At 41.1% G+C, this 21,386-nt stretch overlaps 1 protein-coding gene across 1 annotated transcript in view; it reads right to left on the reverse strand.

Moving 5' to 3' along the window:
- SYNE1 (spectrin repeat containing nuclear envelope protein 1) overlaps positions 1 to 21,386 on the reverse strand; it is a 507,598-nt gene that overhangs the window by 256,674 nt on the left and 229,538 nt on the right. Inside the window, 14 exon segments of the mRNA XM_043511213.1 lie at positions 4,051 to 4,407; positions 6,490 to 6,654; positions 9,470 to 9,779; positions 11,963 to 12,135; positions 13,283 to 13,574; positions 14,724 to 14,738; positions 14,740 to 14,854; positions 14,857 to 14,879; positions 15,828 to 15,942; positions 15,945 to 16,032; positions 16,763 to 16,875; positions 17,436 to 17,643; positions 19,090 to 19,293; positions 20,057 to 20,158. Of these exon segments, the coding sequence (XP_043367148.1) occupies positions 4,051 to 4,407; positions 6,490 to 6,654; positions 9,470 to 9,779; positions 11,963 to 12,135; positions 13,283 to 13,574; positions 14,724 to 14,738; positions 14,740 to 14,854; positions 14,857 to 14,879; positions 15,828 to 15,942; positions 15,945 to 16,032; positions 16,763 to 16,875; positions 17,436 to 17,643; positions 19,090 to 19,293; positions 20,057 to 20,158 (2,280 nt within the window).

Consider the following 21,386-nt stretch of genomic DNA (forward strand, 5'->3'; position numbering starts at 1 on the left):
GCATGGAGTTTGAATCCCTGACCATCTTGGCTAATAGCCATTGATGGACCTATCCGCCATGAACTTACCCAGTTCTTTTTTGGCCATCACAACATCCCCTGGCAACGAGTTCCATGGCTTGACTGTGCATTGTGTAAAATAGTACTTCCTTTTGTTTGTTTTAAACCTGCTGTCTATTAATCTCATTGGATAACCCCTGCTTCCTGTATTACATGAAGGAGTAAATAACACTTCATAGAATCATAGAATCATAGAATATCAGGGTTGGAAGGGACCCCAGAAGGTCATCTAGTCCAACCCCCTGCTCAAAGCAGGACCAAGTCCCAGTTAAATCATCCTAGCCAGGGCTTTGTCAAGCCTGACCTTAAAAACCTCTAAGGAAGGAGATTCTACCACCTCCCTAGGTAATGCATTCCAGTGTTTCACCACCCTCTTAGTGAAAAAGTTTTTCCTAATATCCAATCTAAACCTCCCCCATTGCAACTTGAGACCATTACTCCTCGTTCTGTCATCTGCTACCATTGAGAACAGTCTAGAGCCATCCTCTTTGAAACCCCCTTTCAGGTAGTTGAAAGCAGCTATCAAATCCCCCCTCATTCTTCTCTTCTGCAGACTAAACAATCCCAGCTCCCTCAGCCTCTCCTCATAAGTCATGTGCTCTAGACCCCTAATCATTTTTGTTGCCCTTCGCTGTACTCTTTCCAATTTATCCACATCCTTCTTGTAGTGTGGGGCCCAAAACTGGACACAGTACTCCAGATGAGGCCTCACCAGTGTCGAATAGAGGGGAACGATCACGTCCCTCGATCTGCTCGCTATGCCCCTACTTATACATCCCAAAATGCCATTGGCCTTCTTGGCAACAAGGGCACACTGCTGACTCATATCCAGCTTCTCGTCCACTGTCACCCCTAGGTCCTTTTCCGCAGGACTGCTGCCGAGCCATTCGGTCCCTAGTCTGTAGCGGTGCATTGGATTCTTCCATCCTAAGTGCAGGACCCTGCACTTATCCTTATTGAACCTCATTAGATTTCTTTTGGCCCAATCTTCCAATTTGTCTAGGTCCTTCTGTATCCTATCCCTCCCCTCCAGCGTATCTACCACTCCTCCCAGTTTAGTATCATCCGCAAATTTGCTGAGAGTGCAATCCACACCATCCTCCAGATCATTTATGAAGATATTGAACAAAACGGGCCCCAGGACCGACCCCTGGGGCACTCCACTTGACACCGGCTGCCAACTAGACATGGAGCCATTGATCACTACCCGTTGAGCCCGACAATCTAGCCAGCTTTCTACCCACCTTATAGTGCATTCATCCAGCCCATACTTCCTTAACTTGCTGACAAGAATGCTGTGGGAGACCGTGTCAAAAGCTTTGCTAAAGTCAAGAAACAATACATCCACTGCTTTCCCTTCATCCACAGAACCAGTAATCTCATCATAAAAGGCGATTAGATTAGTCAGGCATGACCTTCCCTTGGTGAATCCAGGCTGACTGTTCCTGATCACTTTCCTCTCCTCTAAGTGCTTCAGGATTGATTCTTTGAGGACCTGCTCCATGATTTTTCCAGGGACTGAGGTGAGGCTGACCGGCCTGTAGTTCCCAGGATCCTCCTTCTTCCCTTTTTTAAAGATGGGCACTACATTAGCCTTTTTCCAGTCATCCGGGACTTCCCCCGTTCGCCACGAGTTTTCAAAGATAATGGCCAAGGGCTCTGCTTCCTAATAACTTCCTTATTCATTGTCTCCACACCAGCCATGATTTTATCGACCTTTATCATATTCCCCCTTAATCATCTCTATTCCAAGCTGAAAAGTCCCAGTGTTTTTAATCTCGCCTCATATGGAAGCTGTTCCATACCTTTAATCATTTTTGTTGCCCTTCTCTGTACATTTTCCAATTCTAATATATCTTTTTTGAGATGGGGTGACTAGAACTGAATGCAATATTTAAAATGTGGGCATACTATGGATTTATATAGAGGCATTATGGTATTTACTGTCTTATTAGCTATCCCTTTCCTAAAGTTTCCTAACATTTTATCTTTTATGACTTCTGCTGCACACTGAGCAGATATTTTCAGAGAACTATTTATCATGACTTCAAGGTCTCTTTCCTGAGTGGTAACAGCTAATTTAGATCCCATCATTTTGTATGTATAGTTGGGATTATGTTTTCCAATGTGCATTATTTTGCGTTTATCAACATTGAATTTCATCTGCCATCTTGTTGCCCACTCACCCAGTTTTGAGAGATCCCTTTGTAACCCTTTGCAGTCTGCTTTGGGCTTAACTATCTTGAGTAGTTTTGTATTGTCTGCAAATTTTGCCACCTCAATGTTTACTCTTTTTTCCAGATCATTTATGAATATGTTGAATAGGACTGGTCCCAGTACAGATCCTTGGGGGACTTTAGTCAGTTTTCTGAATGGAGAAAGGTAACTAGTATTTTCCTACCCTTTGTCATCCGTCTTTTACCCAGTTCTGATCCATAAGAGGACCTTCCCTCTTGTCCCATGACGGCTTACTTTGTTTAAGAGCCTTTGGTGTGGAACCTTGTCAAAGGCTTTCTGAAAGTCTAAGTACATTATATCCACTGGTTCACCCTTGTCCACATTATTAATTTTCCTTAGGACTCTTAATTTTTAGTACACAGCTTCCTACTTTTTACTCTAAATTCCATTACAAAGTTGAGGCATACGCAGTAAGACTTCTGTTTTTCTGCATTCTACATATTATTAGAAGTCAGCATATTTGTTATTAAAAAAGCAAGTATATTAGACAAGTACTACATTCAGCTACAATTTGTATACGGTATAAATATTAACAAGCAACATTTTGAAGTCTCTTGAGATTATAAGGAGTTTAATATTGGTTTTTAATATATTTATAATATATATTTTATATATTTTAATATTTAATATTGGGTTTTAAGCACAAAATCTCTGGTAATTACTGTATGTGTGTTGATAACAATACAAGGTTAAAAACAGTATGAGCTAAGGGGAATTTTGCATATTCATACCATAATGTTGAAAGTGGTATTACAGCCTTATCAGACCTGCTGCTGTGTACTGAATGCTGCATTCTGATACTGTAAATCTGCATATCAGAGGGGAAGTCTGTGAAAGGGAAACTAACATGAGAGGGAAGCAGGAGATGGAGATTAATAATCTCAGGTTAAAGAAAGAAACCTCTGGGAGTTTTAGAATATTTCTGATCTTCAGTGAAGGAGTGACAGTGAAAGCATTACATGGCTCTCTCACTCTACTGGGACAGCTTTGGTGCAAAGCTAGCAGAAACTGAAACACTCTACAACCTTTTTGGGGCATATATCATTCATAGTTATAATATTACAGGAATCTTTTTGCCTCTGCTGTGGAAGATCACCTTGGAGAGAAGTAAGAAGGTAAAAGCGTTTCAACTGCCTCTCTCTGTCTTGAAGTAGTATTGCTGAGCTAGTTAAGAGAACGGTTAACCAGTTGATACTAGCTTCTAATTCCTCTTCTCTAAATATACGCCCACAGTTTATAATGCACAATGCCAAGATGTTCTGAGAAATGAGAAGAATAAACTGGCAAAAAGCAAGGATTAAATTCAAGGAAACATAATGCCTATGATGGCTAACTGATCTTACAGAAAACCACAACATACAATACTCATTTCTACAATCATGTGCTTTTGTGGCTTGAAATACTGAGGGAGTTGGAAGGAAAACTCAAAACTAGCATTCACTGGTTTCTCCCTCTGCTGAAAGGCCCTGTTTTCAGTGTCGGGAGAGCTGAGAAACATATATTATGCCTTGTACAATGGAGGCCAAAGAGAAATATCTTCATAAAAACACTGCATACTGTGACTCCTTTTAAAAAAGTTTACTAAGTCATTACTAGAGAGTTCAGCTTTGAATTTTATATTTAAAAATGTATTTCAAAGCTTTCTGCTTTTCCTATGCCTATGTATTACAGTCACTTGCTGGTAAGTTTTCTCAACAGAGTACTTGTATATTTAAAACCAAAAAAGGATTAGAGAAGCAGAAAGTGGCCTTACTTTTTCTTGGTGCCAGCATTCAATTATTTCTTTATCAGTTTGCTTGCCATCCAGGAGGGTCAGCTTTTGAGAGCAGGCTGCAAGAAGTGAGGTGAACTGTTGCAGGGCCTTTTCCAGCTGAGCAACCTGCACTGTGAACTCCTGCTCCGACAAATCCATTTGGCTAACTATATCCTCCAAGTTGTTTTGGGTTTGAAATATGCTCTCTTCCCACTGCTTCCAGTCGGAGTGCAGGGCCTGCATCTCTGCATCTAGCAGTTCACACCCACTGGGAGTTGTGTTCTGTTTCACTGCAGGAGCCAGTGTCTCAACTCTGCTTAGGCGGCTTGCACCAATCTGTCTGGAATCTATCAGCTCCTGCAATGGAACATTGCCATGGTAACTGAAAGTGCTGTGATTCACTACAGCTGGAAATCTGAACACTTACAAATGGAGGGCAGCACATTCTACTGGGAAGTAACAGCCAGCATTTTGTGGTGAACAAAGCAGTTGTTTCAACAAAAACCTTTTCACAATACCCACACCATCTAAAAATGTAAGTGAAAGGTTAAAATAAAATGAAAATAAAGCAGACAGAATGCTTTAAACAGAGTGACTCTGAAGCTAGTATACTCAAACTTTCAGAAGACTAAAAGAAAAACAACTTTTCTTAGACAGTGCAAAGAAGCTTCTTTAGATTAAAATGGGAAAAAAACATATTCTCTTTAATACAATAAAGGCAAGGTGTAGCTGATCTCAATCGTTTTAAGGACATATAAACAGAAATGTGAAGTGCAGGAGTGCTTTGCAATTCTGCCCATAATTTCTGATGCACCATTATTGGCTGCACAATTTCTTACTTTCCACGAGACAGCATGTTGTGTCATATTTTGATTTCATATATAAATATGAGATCACACGCTGTCATAGGAACAAGAAAAGACTATAACCTGGGGGGACTATAGCATGGGAGAAGCAGCTCTCTATATAGCCATCTATGTAGTATACAACTGTAATAATATCCATAGTATCTGAGTGCTTCCCAATCATTCAAGTATTTATCCTCTCAACAGCCCTGTAAGGTAGGGAAGAACTCTCCCCATTTTACAATTGGGGAACTGAGGCACATGATAGATTAAATGGCACAATAAGGCTATAACTGAGGTGGGAACTGAACCCAGGACTCTTTAGTGTCAGTCTGAAAACCTACTCACCAGACCAGCTTCCTATACTGTGCTGCAATCTAAAACTCCTCTATGAACATCTGAAGTGAAATACTTTGACAACAAATATATGTGAACTCTGCTCTTATGCTGCATGCAGGGTTACATAATTTGCTCTAAGAAAAGGAGTACTTGTGGTACCTTAGAGACTAACAAATTTATTAGAGCATAAGCTTTTGTGAGCTATAGCTCACACGAAAGCTTATGCTCTAATAAGTTTGTTAGTCTCTAAGGTGCCACAAGTACTCCTTTTCTTTTTGCGAATACAGACTAACACGGCTGCTACTCTGAAACCTATAATTTGCTCTGGAATGTATAAACACATAGAAGTGACAGGCCCTCAGAGATTCAAGGGGGGACAGGGAGTGTGCAAGGAGACTCCCTCACTCTACGGGTCCCATGCATCAGCACTTCTGCAGTGCTTGGAGAAGTGCAGGGATCGATCTCTCTGTGCACCCCAGGGCACACATTGCCCTAACAAAACAGGAAGGGGTGTGGCAGAGGGTAAGGGCCCTGCCCTTGTCTCTGTTTCCTCTCCATACAGCTCTGCAGATGGGGAAGGCATACTCGGAGGACCAAGGTGGTGCAGCTTGTGTATTGGCCCATTAAGAGAGTGTTTTTTAACCAGGGGTCTGCAAGCAGGTTTCAGGGGGTCCACCAAGCATGTCCAGTGTTAGACTCGCTAGGGCCCAGGGCAGAAAGCTGAAGCCCTGCTGCGCAGGACTGTAGCCCAAGCACCAACACCCGGGCCTGAAGCTGAAGCCTGAGCAACTTAGCTTCCCGGTGCTCCCTGTGGGGTGGGGTCCCGGGCAATTGCCCTACTTCTTACCACTTAATGCTGGCCCTGGATTTTATACTGAGAAAAACAGTTGTTGTGGCACAGGTGGACTGTGGAGTTTTTATAGCAGAGGGGGGGAGCTGCTCAGAAAGGAAAAGGTTGAGAACCCCAGCATTAAGGCACAATTGCTCTCCGATCCCACTGATATGATGCTGCTGCTTCCAGTGTGGGCTTGTGACTAAAGACCTCAGTTTTGGTTTTACTTAAACCACAGGCACAGCAGCTGAGAACTGAGTTTGGCATAACACGTGCACTCTCAGCTCAGTGAAAAGTAACAACCCATTTCAAACAAACAAAGGGAAATCAGCATTTTTAGATCCCACAGCACTTCTAGCCATGTCCTGTTTCAGCGCCCAGGGACAAAGTTACAAGTAAAACCAGCCAGTTGACTTTTCTTACGTTAATTTTGGCTAGTTTTTTCCGTATGGCTGATGTATCTCCAGACGCATCTGACCAGCGGTGCAGTTCTTCCTTTGCAGAATGGAGCCAGTCTGTGAATTCGTGGATGGCATCAAGGTATAGCAAATGGTCCTTCACAATGTCTTCCACTTTCCTCATTTTCTCCTGTCAATCAAAAGGAAAACAGACTCATTTGTGCGCTTAAGGAGTAGCATAATCTTTGGTTTCTCCTCCCCTTCCGTTTGCGGTGCTGTTTTGCACGCTGTTTGCAGGGCTGCTTCTAAAGTATTCTTTTTAATAATTGCCTTATAAGCTATCCAAAGTAAAGAGCTTTTGCCTGGTTCTCCCCTTCCCCATTGTGCCTCTGCCTTAAAGACATACACAGTTTGGTTGAGGAGAGGAGAAACTAGCTTCCCCAAAATGCAGGAGGAGGGGAAAGAGTGAGAGCAGAGCCATGGCCCTGCTTCCCTTCTGTACTGGCCAATAGGGAGGCTGTAGGGAATGGGAGAATACTCAGTATCCTTTCAAAGGCTGGCAAAGCTGCTGCTGTGCTGAAGCAGTATGTGCTCCCTTGTAGACCCAGAGAGCATTCTGGTAGAGTGAGCAAAAGTTGCCAACTTTCACGCTGTAAATAAGCAACCTGGCTGTCACAATAAGCCAAAAAACAAGCTTATCCCATTTCACTGGCTGTAGTTTAGATGCACAGTCTGGCCTATCCTCCAAAGCACTTGCAACCCCTCCCAGCTTGGTGTTGTCCGCAAACTTTATAAGTGTACTCTCTGTGCCATTCTCTACATCACTGAAGAAGATATGGAACAGAACCGGACCCAGAACTGATCCCTGTGGGACCCCACTCGATATGCCCTTCCAGTTTGACTGTGAACCACTGATAACTACTCACTGGGAATGATTTTCCGGACAGTTATTCACCCACCTTATAGTAGCTCCATCTAGGTTGTATTTCCCTAATTTGTTTATGAAAAGGTCATGCAAGACAGTATCAAAAGCCTTACTAAAGCCAAGATATACCATATAAAGGCTTTTGCATAGGCTTTTAGATTTTATATAGGCTTGCAGAATTCAATTTTTATTTATTTAAATTTTCACAGTTGGGCAAAATTCTGGTGTTTAAAGGATTTTTTATTTAAATTTTCAGTTGTGTAAAGTTATGGGAGTCAGACAATAACCATTTAAAAACAGTGGATGTTGAGATTCGTCAAGATAAAGCTTTATAACCATTAAAACACAAATTGTCAGCATCACATATCAAAATATATGAAGTAAATATCCTTAAATCAAACTGTAACAAGTTCTCAGCCAGCATTTTTCTTATTTTTCCTATTTGTAAATTTCTATTATTATTGGTGGAAACATGTTTTCATTGGTTTGCGTGTGTCTGGTGAGTCTATCAACATTTACTAATAAGTATCTAATCCTTCCAAGCCTACACTTATGGAAAATGTTATACTGCCGGCCCCTCCTTATTAAATTGAGTAAATTCCAATTTGAGTACCTCTGCTGACTGCAACTGAGGCTTAATGGCATGGGTAGTCTCTCAGACAGGCAGGTCCCAACCCATTTAGTGTATACAGGGCAGAACTGAAACATATATAAGTTATTCACCTACCACTAAAAGCCCCTCAGGGATGAAACATGTCAGCTGTGCTGCAACTTTACATAGCTTCAGGACAGGAAGGAAAAACAAAGAAATATTGTATCCAGTACGAAACTAGTTCTATGGCCTGTGTTACAGAGAAGGTCAGACTGGATGGTCACAGTGGTCCCTTTTGGCCTCTAATGTAATCTAGACATTTATGAATCTATTGCTTACAATCCAACTTTGCCTCCAGGACACTGCAAGGAAGGTGAGGAAAAACAGAAGACCTCTGAAAATTTGTTCTAACACAAAAAAAATCCTTCCTGATCTAAAAAGAGATGATTTGTCAGACCTGCATCACCTTAAAAAAACATGGCTCCTATACTACACTTGAGGGAGGGCAGCTAGCAGGAGCAAAAGGCTTTTGAAAGGGCTTGGAAAGTATAAATATGATGGTGGGGAGGGGCATATAGGAGTAATTAGCTAACCTGGTACTCACCCCCACCAATGGGAAGGTGACAAGACCAGAGGAAGGGTGGGCTCCCCGCTTTGCCACCTATGCCCCCTTGCACATACATACACACACCCACGCACACACACTATTTGGGCACCAGGTTGCAGCCCATGCAGTCTGTCCAAGATCCTTCCCTCAGTGAGCTTGGGGAGGGACATTGGCACAAGGGGTCCAAGAACAAACAGTTTGTATCCTCTTTCCTCAGAGACCATAAAGATGTGCCCTACGACATGCCTAATATTCAGTGGCCCATAAAACAGATACTTTCATCTTCATCTTCTTTATAGAAATGTGTTTTCTGTTCACAAAGCAATTTGTTCTTCTCTTGTGCTTGTGTAAAACACCAACCACCCCCCTTCTTTCCCATACATACACAAGTGAAACATGATGGAAATAAATGAGAAAGAAATAAAGTTAAAGAAAAAGGAATTGCAGAAATATCATTGTATATAAGACCTCAAGCTTGAAATATATGGATCTCACTTCTTGAAAGTCATAAATATTCCATCTGATAACCCCAATTTCCCAAGGGAAACAAATCATTGCATCCCAGTGAATTACTGCAAATTAAATTAGACGCTATCTTAATAACTGAAGTAAAAAAGCCAAGAAAACTCCAGCACCTACATGGCTTTTCATGCAAGTAAAATTATTGAAACTGAGTACCAAGGCTGCCCTTCGATTATGTTTCAGCATAAATATGCAAGCAGGATATTATTTAGGATGTGATTCTTTAGTTGCCTTCCATGTTGATTTTACAGAAGTGTGTATAAATATTTTTATTACTTGAAATAGAACTGAAATCTTGGCACAAGCTCATTTATTAAAACAAGTATGTAAAAGTTTACCTTCTCTTACGAGGCATTTACCTTGGCCACAGTGGTGATGTCACTAAACTGTGTTTTCAGTTCCTCTTCAGCTGCTTCCTTGATAGAAGCATCCTCAGTTTTCTCATATAGTTCCTTGGCTTGTTCAGTGAGTCGATGCAGGTCACTAGAGTGATCCTCTATATCAGAAATGATAGCCTGGAAGTGATCCAGTTGAGAAAACTTCTCTTTCAGACCAGTCTGGGTCTGTAAAGGCTGTTCAATTTTGTGATCCATTGACTCCAACCACTGGTCCAGCTGGCTTTTCCTCTCCAGATGGTCATTCCACTGGCTAATCACAGACTCCAAACAGCTTACATTAAAGACACAGACACAGACACATTACAGGTCAGAAGTTTTGCAGGCCTTAAGGAAAACCAATTAAGTGGCACTATAATACTCACCTGAGGAGCCCCATGGAATCAGTGCTACCAAAGAGAGCGAGGGTTCTACAACCTAGCACACTGACAGATGCTGTTCACTAAAACATCATAAAAAGTAGTATTTTGTAAGAGTACAATTGCCTGAAATTCAACTGTGAAAATTTTCACAAACAAAAAATTTTAGAATTTCACCCAGAACAGTGAAGTGCAATCAAAAAGTTTTCATTCACCATTTTACTGGTAAGGTGATATTACCTATTGTAGCCCAATTCCCTCTTCATAATTGTACTGAATACAGAAATTACACTTTAAACAATTCTTCTGAGAAGGGTCTGAGAGATATTTCATATTTTTTAGTGCAGAATACAAACAGAACCAGTAAATGTCTGAAACCAGTCGAAATCTTTTAATCCACTGTACCTTTTCAAACTATCAATATTTTACATACTGGTAAAAATCCACCTTTTATAGTTCTTATTGTACACGTATATCATACATTTAGAATACATGTCCTCTTCCAGATATTTTCTGGATCTCTCTTTAGCAAAACTGACTCTTTCCATTTATCAGTTCAAACTGTTGCTATTTCAGACTTCTTCCCTATCATCTGAGCTATTACAGTAAAAGCTGTTTTATCCGGCATGTTGTGGGAATGGGGGATGCTGGTAAGTGAAAAATGCCAGTTAACTAAGAGGGAGGGAGTTTGGGTGTGGGTGGGTGCGGGGTTTGGGACGCAGGAGGGGGTGTGGGGCGCCGGTTCTGGGAGGGAGTTTGGGTGTGGGAGGGGGCTCGGGGTAGGAGGTTGGAATGCGGGAGGGGTCTCGGGGTGCCGGATCTGGGGGCGCTCACGTCGGGCAGCTCCCTGCAAGTGGCAACCTGTTCCGTCTGCTCCAAGGCAGAGGCGCGGCAGGCACTCTGTGTGCTGCCTCCACTTGCAGGTGCTGCCCCACAGCTTTCATTTGCCACAGTTCCCCGCCAATGGTAGCTGTGAAGCTACCACTTGGGGTGGGGCGGGGCAGCATGCGGCGCCACCTATTATAGTCTTGGCCTTCACAATGCACAGTCAACCTGTGGAACTCTTTATCAGAGGATGTTGTGAAGGCTAAGACAATAACAGGGTTCAAAAAAGAATTAGATAAGTTCATGGAAGATAGGTCCATCGGTAGCTATTAGCCAGCATGGGCAGGCATGCAAAACCATGCTCTGTAGTGTCCCTAGCCTCCGTTTTCCAGAGCTGGGTGTCGACAACAGGGGATGGATCACTTGAGGATTTTCTGCTCTGTTCCTTCCCTCTGAAGTACCTGGCATTGGCCACTATCAGAAAACAGGACACTCAGCTAGATGGACCATTGATCTGACCCAGTACGGCCTTTCTTATGTAAAAGACCAGGATTTCACCCCAAGTTTATGTCAGTTGGAGCTGGCATAAATTGGAGTGAATTTAGCCACACAATCAAAGTGAAAATTCAGATAAACTTTATCATTGTAAACTTCTGCACACATCTCTATCGGAGTTGTGGAATGGGGTTGGGGGAAGTGCTAATAAATGAGATACTTGGGTAACATTGACTAACTTCAGACAAGGAAGTGTTCTGCAGGTTTCACATGAAACTCCAATGTACGTTAATCCTGACTCCTGAATAAAAAATTCAAAATAATAATAAAAAGTGCACCAGTTCAGTAATTATTGAAAAACTCACAATTTTTGACTACTCAGTCCTAGTCCTCTCAGACTACCAAGTACACTGAACTGTGAGACTAGTGCCACAAGTACTCCTTTTCTTTTTGCGAATACAGACTAACATGGCTGCTACTCTGAAACCTGAACTGTGAGAGTTTTCTTATTGAGGGAAGTATTTTTGCAGTGACCAGTTTACACTGAACTCTGAACTCAAGCAGAGGAATCACCACATTGTCTTTCTCCATATTTTTTCTCAGATAAGCACTTCTAAATTACATTTCATTCTGGGCTAGATTCTGCCAGCATTAGTCACTTCGAGCAGCACATTACATTTCAAGTAGTCATCAGTACTTATAGTGTAAGGTACTCATTACTGGGAGAAAGGATGTCAGAATCTGGCCCTATGTTTAAAGAGAGTTAAAGTAAGTTTACCTCTGACAGCTCATTGAAGTGTTGATGATGTCATTCCATACATCCTTTAACGTTTGTAACTGGGTCTGTATCATCCTCTGCCCTTCCTCATTACTGCTTCTAAGGGCTTGTTCGCCTTTACCAATGGCCATGTTCAACTTAACTTCACCTTCACCTTTCATTAAAAGGATCTCCTGTGCAACAAAAAGGATCACATGTATCAAATCCAACCAGCCAGCAAACATAAAGGAAACCTCCAAATGCTACTCCTCTAGCAATATTCACCATTGTAATTTAGTAGATTTACCCCTTCTGCACCATACTCCTGTGCATCCCTACTCAGCCTGGACCATAATTTCTCAGGACTGCCTCTATGTAAGCTTAAAACCTTCCTTCTTTCACCAAGAAAAGTTGCTCCAATGAAAAATATTACTTCACCCATTTCATCTCTCCATTTATATGTATGCAGAAGTGCTGTAGCAGCAAAGCATAAAGCCATACAAGTGCCACCTGGTGCCTTCTAAGGCATTTCCCTATTTTGCAGCAGCTAATCATAGAATCATAGAAGATTAGGGTTGGAAGAGACCTCAGGAGGTCATCTAGTCCAATCCCCTGCTCACCGCAGGACCAACACCAACTAAATCATCCCAGCCAAGACTTTGTCAAGCCGGGCCTTAAAAATCTCTAAGGATGGAGATTCCATCACCTCCCTAAATAACCCATTCCAGTGCTTCACCACCCTTCTAGTGAAATAGTGTTTCCTAATATCCAACCTAGCCCTCCCACACTGCAACTTGAGACCATTGCTTTTTGTTCTGTCATCTTCCACCACTGAAAACAGCCTAGCTCCATCCTCTTTGGAACTCCCCTTCAGGTAGTTGAAGGCTGCTATCAAATCCCCCCTCTCTCTTCTCTTCTGCAGACTAAATAACCCCAGTTCCCTCAGCCTCTCCTCATAAGTCACATGCCCCACCCCCCTAATCATTTTTGTTGCCCTCCGCTGGACTCTCTTCAATTTGTCCACATCCCTTCTGTAGTGGGGGGACCAAAACTGGATGTGATACTCCAGGTGTAGCCTCACCAGTGCCGAATAGAGGGGAATAATCACTTCCCTCAATCTGCTGGCAATGCTCCTGCTAATACAGCCCAATATGCCGTTGGCCTTCTTGGCAACGAGGGCACATGGCTGACTCAGATCCAGCTTCTCGTCCACTGTAATCCCCAGGTCCTTTTCTGCAGCTAATGAATAGCTTAAGCCCCTAAACTGTATGAGTGTGGCATGAATTAAACTCTAATGCAATTTTGACCTGATGTGCTAGCTCATGTAGCCCTGTGCTTTACCTGAATTTGCATCAGCCGCCTCTCTAATGTGGCTTTGCTGCCGACAGTGCTCTCTGCAGAAGCCAGCTTATCTTGAACATCTTTCACCCAGGACCACATACTCTGTAGTGCTTCCTCCAAGGCTTGATGCTCCTGGAGTGCAAACTGACATGTTCGCAACTTCTCCTTGACAGTTTTGACTAGGTTTTGATAGCTGGTAAGGTTTTGCGAAGCCAGACGTACTTCCCTCCCAGCACCATGTCCTTCTTCATTTAAAGCTTGTGCCCTCTGGGAAAGTTTAGCAAAGGATTCTCTAAAAGAAAGATTTGAGATTGACAATTAAATTTAGAAACCACTTGAACTGTTATTGCCAGGATGTGAGGATGGAAAATTACTTAATGCTGCCAACATAACTAAGTTTGACTGCAATCAGACAACTCATAGTTGCTGGAAAAGTTATCTGAACAAAGCCAAATTTGAGTGTATAATATCAGACTTATATATTGATGTAAAGTATATTAAAACATAAATAACCTTAATGAGGGTCTACACTCTTGCTTTAAGAATAACTGTTTGGTGCCAACAGTAATCAAGCTAAAAGCAGAGATCAGCACATTCTAATTTTATTTCTCATTACATCCACCTCTACTGATATTGCCAATTCCCTCTCCAACAGGTAATCTATCTTAAATATTTATCTGGCTCCCATTACAGTCGTATCAGAGCACTTCAGAACCTGTGAGGTAGGGAAGTATCATTATCCCCCATTTAATGACTGGGGGAATCAAGACACAGGAAAGCAGAGCTAAGTGACTTGCCCAAGGTCACATAGGAAGTCTGTGCAGAACAGAAAACTGAACCCAGGTATCCCAAGTCCTAAACCACTGGATCATCCTCCCTCTTATTCCTGTATGTATTATGCTGAAGTCACATCGGACAAAAACCCTGCTGGAATAGCCACAGATGGATGAGGATCAAGTAAGTGCCTTCTTTTAGTATACTGTGAGGTTTAGCAAAACAATTTAATAATATTTTTTCTACCTTTTCCAACAAACTATAAAATGTTTGCACAACTACACAGTATACTAAAAATGGCAATTACCTCATCATCCACTGGCTGATTCCCAACTCAAGTAGGATTCCATGGCTGAGAGGTTTCATGGGCACAGTGCGTGGCAGGCAGCAAATGAGCATGCAATCCAAGTGGAACTGGATGCCATGGGGTAAAAGCAAGAAAACAAAAGTTTTTAATGGACAATGTGATGACTATTACTATAAAGATTCAAATTCAAATTTTCCCAAAGTCTGGAGCTGTTTGGACGGAATCTCTTGTAAGTTGTTCCTTTGACACACTGCATCCTCCAGCACCTCTCTCTCATACTACCAGTCAGTTCATTTAACTATGGCTGAACAGAAGGAAAAAAGAACGCTGACAACAGGACATTAGAAACGTGTTTTATACCTTGCAGCCAGTATTCCTCAAGAAAATTTCCACTTTCTGCACCTCATTTTTCTTCTCTGCAATGTGCTGTTTGCTTTCCTCCTAGTGCTTCAGGTACGCAGTATCTTTCCTCCATTTCCGGATCCACAGGCCAGTTTCTTGTGCTGATCCTCAAAGCTATGGAACAGAAAAATATCCCTTCAAAAGCAATTCCTAGGTTTGCAAAGATACTATTGAGTTTATACAGTATAATGCATATCCAGTAGAGTAGAAAAGCAGGCTGGATATCACTTTAACTTTTAGTGAATGAAAGCTCCACACACAGCATACTTCTGCAGTGACAACTAGTTTAAAAATATTCAGCAGGGCTCTAAAAATGTTCAGCAAGATCATGGGAATTACGGCGGGAAAAGACCCTTCCAAAATTTAAAGTGACAGTGCTTGTATTTATTACGTACTATATTCAGTAAAGATAAGGAGGCTAAAAAAAAAAGTCTCTCCAAATCTTGCTTGTAATTAAAATGTAACCCAAGGTGTTTTTTTTAAAGATGTCTAAAATTAGGCTCTTAAAATCAAACGTAAGCACATAAACAAGTGGCCAGATTTTAAAAAGTATTGTGCACCCATTGAGGTTAACAGGAGTTTCTGGATGATCAGCACTTCTGAAAAATAAGACCATGCATTTAGGAGTCTACTTTAGTTTCCTATTTTTGAAAATCTTACTTTAATGCACATGCAGGCACACATGAAATTTCCATCTGATCTCATCTTGCTGTTTCATCCAACTACCCATTAATACCTCTTCCTTTACTTTAGCAGTAAACATATTCTGTGCTAATAACTACCTTAAAGCCTTTGGCTTTTGAGTTTGTGTTAATCATAACATACAGAGCCCAATTGTTTTCCCAAAATTATTAGCACAGAGATGATTCTCTGAACTTCTCTCCAGAGGAGGGGGGGGGGGAAATAGGCCCATAATTATTACTTCTTTAACTGCAAGTTTTAATCTCAAATCATCATCTATATCCTCACAGTCTGAAAATTTCAGCATCCAGTGTAGTGCCCCACCTCTAAGCCATTTTATAATAAAATTCTGCAGAGCATCTGGTTCTTGAAATAACCCACCTTCCCAGTTCTGAGGCACAGTCTTCCAGAGCCTCTTTATCTTTCAGGCATTGTTTCAGGAAGCCCTGGAAGTCCTGGTGTGACTTTGCTATCTGCTCCTGGATACGCTCCAACTGGTTTTGGGTAAGTAAGCATACACATTTTCTCCTTGCGTGGAGACAGCATCTAGTTTGTTCTGTCCCTCACTAATCGAGTCCAACACTCTCTGTGTGAGAAAAGAGTACAGTTTAAACTAGCAGGATTAGCCAATAGCTAAGGAAGCACTGTATACACTAGGGATGGCCAGACTTCCCCAAGAAGTTCAGAGCCAATGTCTAGCAGTGGAACTGATTACAACTGGACCATTTTATTAAAATCTATGATGGACAGAATGGACAATTCCAGTTTGTTCCCAGTACATCCCCAGCCCTTTCTGCCTGTTTTATGTAATCTCCAAGACTATGGGCAGACATTTTAGGGATTAGAGTTATTTACAAAAATTGGAGCAGCTTTTGCCCTGTTTGCATTCTTTCCCATGACAAATCAGATCAAGGAAGTCCTAATACTGTATATCATAGCATTGTATATCTCAAGGAGGGAGTGAGCAATAAAGTTTGAAAGAGTGGGAAGAAGAAAGATATTGTAGGGAAAGATAGGAAAGGGCTAAGGGACAGAGTGAGAGGAAGACAGAGACAAAGGAGAAAATAGGATATAGAAATTTGCAGAGAGGAAGGAAGAAGAGTTTTAACAGAACAAAAAATCCGACAAGCTGAAATACATTTGGTTGACATTTTTTGGATATGGTACAGTAATTTATTGCTATTTGGAGCCATTTTTATATTTTCTTTCTAGAAAAAAAGTGGATTCGTCAGATTTCTGTAGATATAAATTAGATAAGACATGGATGCAAATTGCCAAAAGTAGCTAATTATCACCTCTTGATTTGATAACTCTACCTGCAAATCATGCAGCTTTGCTTCTATGGCTTTGCTGTCCCCAGACCTATCAGATGACTCTTTTACTGCTTCCTTCATACCAGAAAACCACTCCTGGAATTCCTGCATAGAAGCTTTTAAAAAGAAACAGAAGATAGGAACAAGTTTCCACAAAAGGCATTTTACACTTGTACAATCCAAAATACCAGTGCAGATATCATCCCTCATTAGGTGCCTGATCCAAAGCCTGTTGGAGCTAAAGGAAAGACTCTTATTGACTTCAATGGCCTTTGCATCAGGCACCATGAGACTGTCCTTGGTGACAGACTATAGAGAGCATTTGAGTGCTATAAAGAGATGTTTTATAACAAGGGGGATTAGAATGGGACAAAGTGGAAGACGAGAAACACAGGAGGATTTCATCAGGGAAGGCTGGATTGGAACTCCTGTCATGAGGACTGCGTGTATTAAATGAGGTTGAATTTTGTTTTTGTAAACCCTTCAGTCTGCAGCAGACATTGAAACTAGCATTTGGTGAAAGCACTTTTCGGAAAGTCTCTATACAAGAACAAGAATGTAACTATAAATGATGTCAATGGAAACTTTTCACCAACACTGTCTGGCAGACTCTTCTGAGGCAGTCTGATTCATGGCTGCAGCCTACCAGCTCATCTTAACAAGCACTCAGACTCACTGAGGACGTGTTTCTCCAGGGAGTCCTGCATGCTGGCCTGCGTTCTGGAACACAGTTGGGTCACAGCTTCATACTGCTGTACCAGTGAAGTGACCATGCAACCCAGCGTCTCCAGTTCCACTGTGTGGTACTTGCGGCACAGGCTATTGAGGTTCTCCCGAGTCGAATCGATGCGGCTCTGCTGGACCTGAAGCTCTTTTTGTGTTTCCTAAAAGATAAGACTGCATCATCCGTGTGACACGCCCAGCTAAACAAAACAGCTGCCTATTTCCTCTACTTTCCTGCTCCGCTGCCCTTCATCCAGTCACTTTTTGCAGCTACCGAGAGCACTCTGCAGCAAGGAATTTGTGGAGGGAATTGAGGAAGAGGGTACTAGATTATACAATTTCCTGATATTTCCCAACTGAAATGGCTCCTAGAGAATATCAAATCAGCACAGAAAAATGGAACTTTTTAGCATTCACCACTGTCATTTTTTTAAATATATTTTTCAAAGTGCAACTGAAAATAATGTTTATTTGCAGTCAACAATGAGGGTTCATTTGGGGTACAATAGAGCTGTGTGGAGAAAAATAATTCCATTAATGGAGGATTTTGAGATTTCAAAGTTTGGTTTCATTCTCTTTGGAAGAAAAAAACAATTTTTTGGGACATTTTCCATTAAATGAGATCGAGCTCCAGGGCAGTCCATCTGGTGGGCAGCCCCAGAGCCATGGACCCCAGAAGCACTGGGGTCCCTGACACCTGTTGATGAGGAGCCAGGCGGGCAAGCTGGCAGGAAACCAGATCAGTTTCTGATCAAAACCTGCCTGGCTGACAGGGTTCCATTGACCCCAGCCTGTGTCCCATCAGAACTTTATAGAAATCAAACCATCTCTGAAAAACATTTCTATTTTGACAAACCGGCAAATTCCAGCAAAAGAAGTTTTATTGTCATTTTTCTGCCCAGTTCAAAGGTACATTAGGAAAGCAATGTGAGTTTGGGAGAGAGGGAATGGATCATTAGCATTGCCTTTATCCATCTGGGGAACAGCATACAAAGCTGAATTTATATCAAAGCTAAAGTTGAGAGTGGCTGTTTCATCGGAATTGCCATTTATTTACACCACAAAAACCTGCTTTTGTCACAATATGGCCAGGCGTGGTAGTCAGCATTCACAGAAAGTCAAGGATTTACATAGCAGAGATGCTGCAGGTGGCAACTGAGGTGCATTAGGATAGAACCTAATATTCTGCTGAGTTCTACCTGAGCTCCTAGTCTCTTAATTGCATGAGTTCCATATTCACAAAAATTAGAAAGACAAAAAACAGGATAGCAAACATTCTAAAGCAATGACTGAAAACAGTTTAATGAAACAACATTAGTTCCTGTCACAATAAAGAGACTGCTATTCATTTCATTTCTCCAACAGCTTTGCAATACAATGAGAAAAAATGAAAATCAGTAATGCTGTTCACTTCTTTAAAAATATGACAGACAGTTCTTCATTGATATCCTAAAGCATAAAAATGGATAGTTTTAATCTGATCAGATTAAAATTATAATGTACATTTTAATAAATTGACAGCCATTATGACCAATCAGGTAAAACTATGCTAGAATTAAATACAATAGCCACTATGCAATAGAAAGTATATCTTCTGTAACACTTACCTTCACTTTACCTAGGCTCTTGGGATCCTGGTTACAAGCACAGTTTAACAGTGACTCTTCTACTTTTGTGAGCCAGTCTGTCATGTGATTGATAAACTTTAGTATCTGCATCTTCTGAGTACTGAAATCTTCCAGTGTCTCTTTTGCTGTCTCAGACATTTCTTTGGCATGTTCCAGTTTTTGCCTTAAATCTGCTTCTAGGAACTAAAATCAAAATTTCATTCATTAGAGCACTACAGTAAATCACTTGGGCCTAGTATTACAGCTAGTGGGCAGTTCACATGGTATAACAAATGGAAAAAAGGAGAAGTGGAATGTGAGGCCGCCTTTTTTTCTCACTCTCTTTTTATGTGAATGGCTACAAATATTTAAAGTAAATGAAAATGGCAGGCACTGAGGGTGAAATCGTGACTCCACTGAAGTCAATGCAATTTTTGTCACTGACTTCAATAGAGCCAGAATTTAATCTTGAATGAATGGCTGTACAACTCTGAGAAAATTAAAAAGTTAGTCTCCCTCTCTGACATTGGAGTCATTAAACAAAATGAGTCTTCATCTGAATCAGACCCCCAAAATAACAAAAACAGTAAATGGGGATTTGAGGTTCCTGTTTTGGCCAATTTCTAATAATATTTAGTTTGATGCACAGATTCGAATCCAATGTGCTGTTTCTTGGTTTTGTAAAGTAGGCCAACATAATTACCCATATGCTCCACTGCAACACTACCTTTCAAATAAGAAGCTCTCTCTAAATTCAGAGGGTGGCAAGTACTTATTAAACTTCAACCCCTCTGTATTCTACAGTATTCTTGTTCAGAAACAATGTCAGTAAGTAATTCAGAACTCTCTCAATAGGAAGAAAAATTATCAGAATACTAGCAAGTGTAATATGTTCCCCCAAAAGCTAAACAGAAGGGGCACAATTTCAGAAGGATACAGATTGTGATGAGTGACAGCTATATCTTACCTGAAGATCTGCAGATGACTCTTGACTATTGGTCAGTTCTTTGAGATCTGTAACTTTTGAACTAAGCTGCTCCAACTTCTGTCCTTTATTTATAACTTGAGACTGAAAGAGAACATGTAGTAAATATTTTATACTGATCATTAAAGAGCTGAATGAAGTTGTAGGTAGGTGCTCAGTAAATAGAAAGAAAGAAAGAAAGAAAGAAAGAAAGAAAGAAAGAAAGAAAGAAAGAAAGAAAGAAAGAAAGAAAGAAAAAGGATATGTTTAGCTATTCAAACAAAGTTAAACATTCTTATCCCTCGGTTTCCTTGTTTCACAAAAATACTTCATTTCTTTCCTTTTTTATATTAAGGTCAGACATTTTCCTCTTCATTAAAAAACCACACACAGCTCAGCTTAAAGTTTAAAATGTTTAACAGCTTGAGTCTCTGAAAAGTGGCTCAGTAAAAATGGGAATGCCTTTGTTTATGAGACTGGAAAAATTTACTATGGTCTTTAGGTTCCACTTAATGGAATGCAGAGTATAATGCACAACCCTCTGTTTTTTATAACAGAGAACTAAGCTCTGAAAAAAGTCAAATGCAGAACTAAATTCTGTGTTGAAAAGAGAGTTGAAATTCATTGACATGTCAGGATCTCTAGTTTACTATATACATTTCAATTAAAATTTTGGAGAAAATGTTATTTGTTAACATTATAGAAAGCTCTTAACTTTCACTTATAATTTTCTGAGATCTAAAATACGAAAAGTTCTGATGCAAATATGTATGCTATTGCAGGGAACATTAAATTAACACAGATCTCATTGATTAGAAGAGGCACATTAAGGGCTAAATTGTGGCATTAAGGTAGTGCAGAACCACCCCATCAGAAATTCCAGGAGGCAGTGCTTCAGGGATGCACAATGCCTTCCAGTGCTCTTGAGACATGCAGATGCTGAGGCACTTGCAAAGTAGGTGCAGTGTGTGCTTCCCTCTGTGCTGAGACTTCTCTATTGGCTGGTCCAGACCGGCGGGCGGGGGGTAATGGGCTACACCCGTGCCCCCTCCTTGCTCCTTTGCAGAAGCCAATGCAGAGTAGTGGTAGCTGTGCAGAATCTTTGCATTACCTGAGTGTAAAGACATCCGCTGTATTCAGCTACTATACAGTCCTTGAACTCTGTATGTCCCTTGCACACCTGAGGCCTGGGCACAGTCTGGTTCTACACAAAACCAGACTGTTTTACACGAATTTGTTTGGCTGGTCCCAGTGAGAAAGGGACACAATGGAATATAGTTTTAATTTAATCAAAGCAAATATGTTCCCTTGGAAGCATTTCATACTATTTACC

The sequence above is a fragment of the Dermochelys coriacea genome, chromosome 3 (genome assembly GCF_009764565.3).
Source record: "Dermochelys coriacea isolate rDerCor1 chromosome 3, rDerCor1.pri.v4, whole genome shotgun sequence".
Lineage (NCBI taxonomy): Eukaryota > Metazoa > Chordata > Testudines > Dermochelyidae > Dermochelys > Dermochelys coriacea.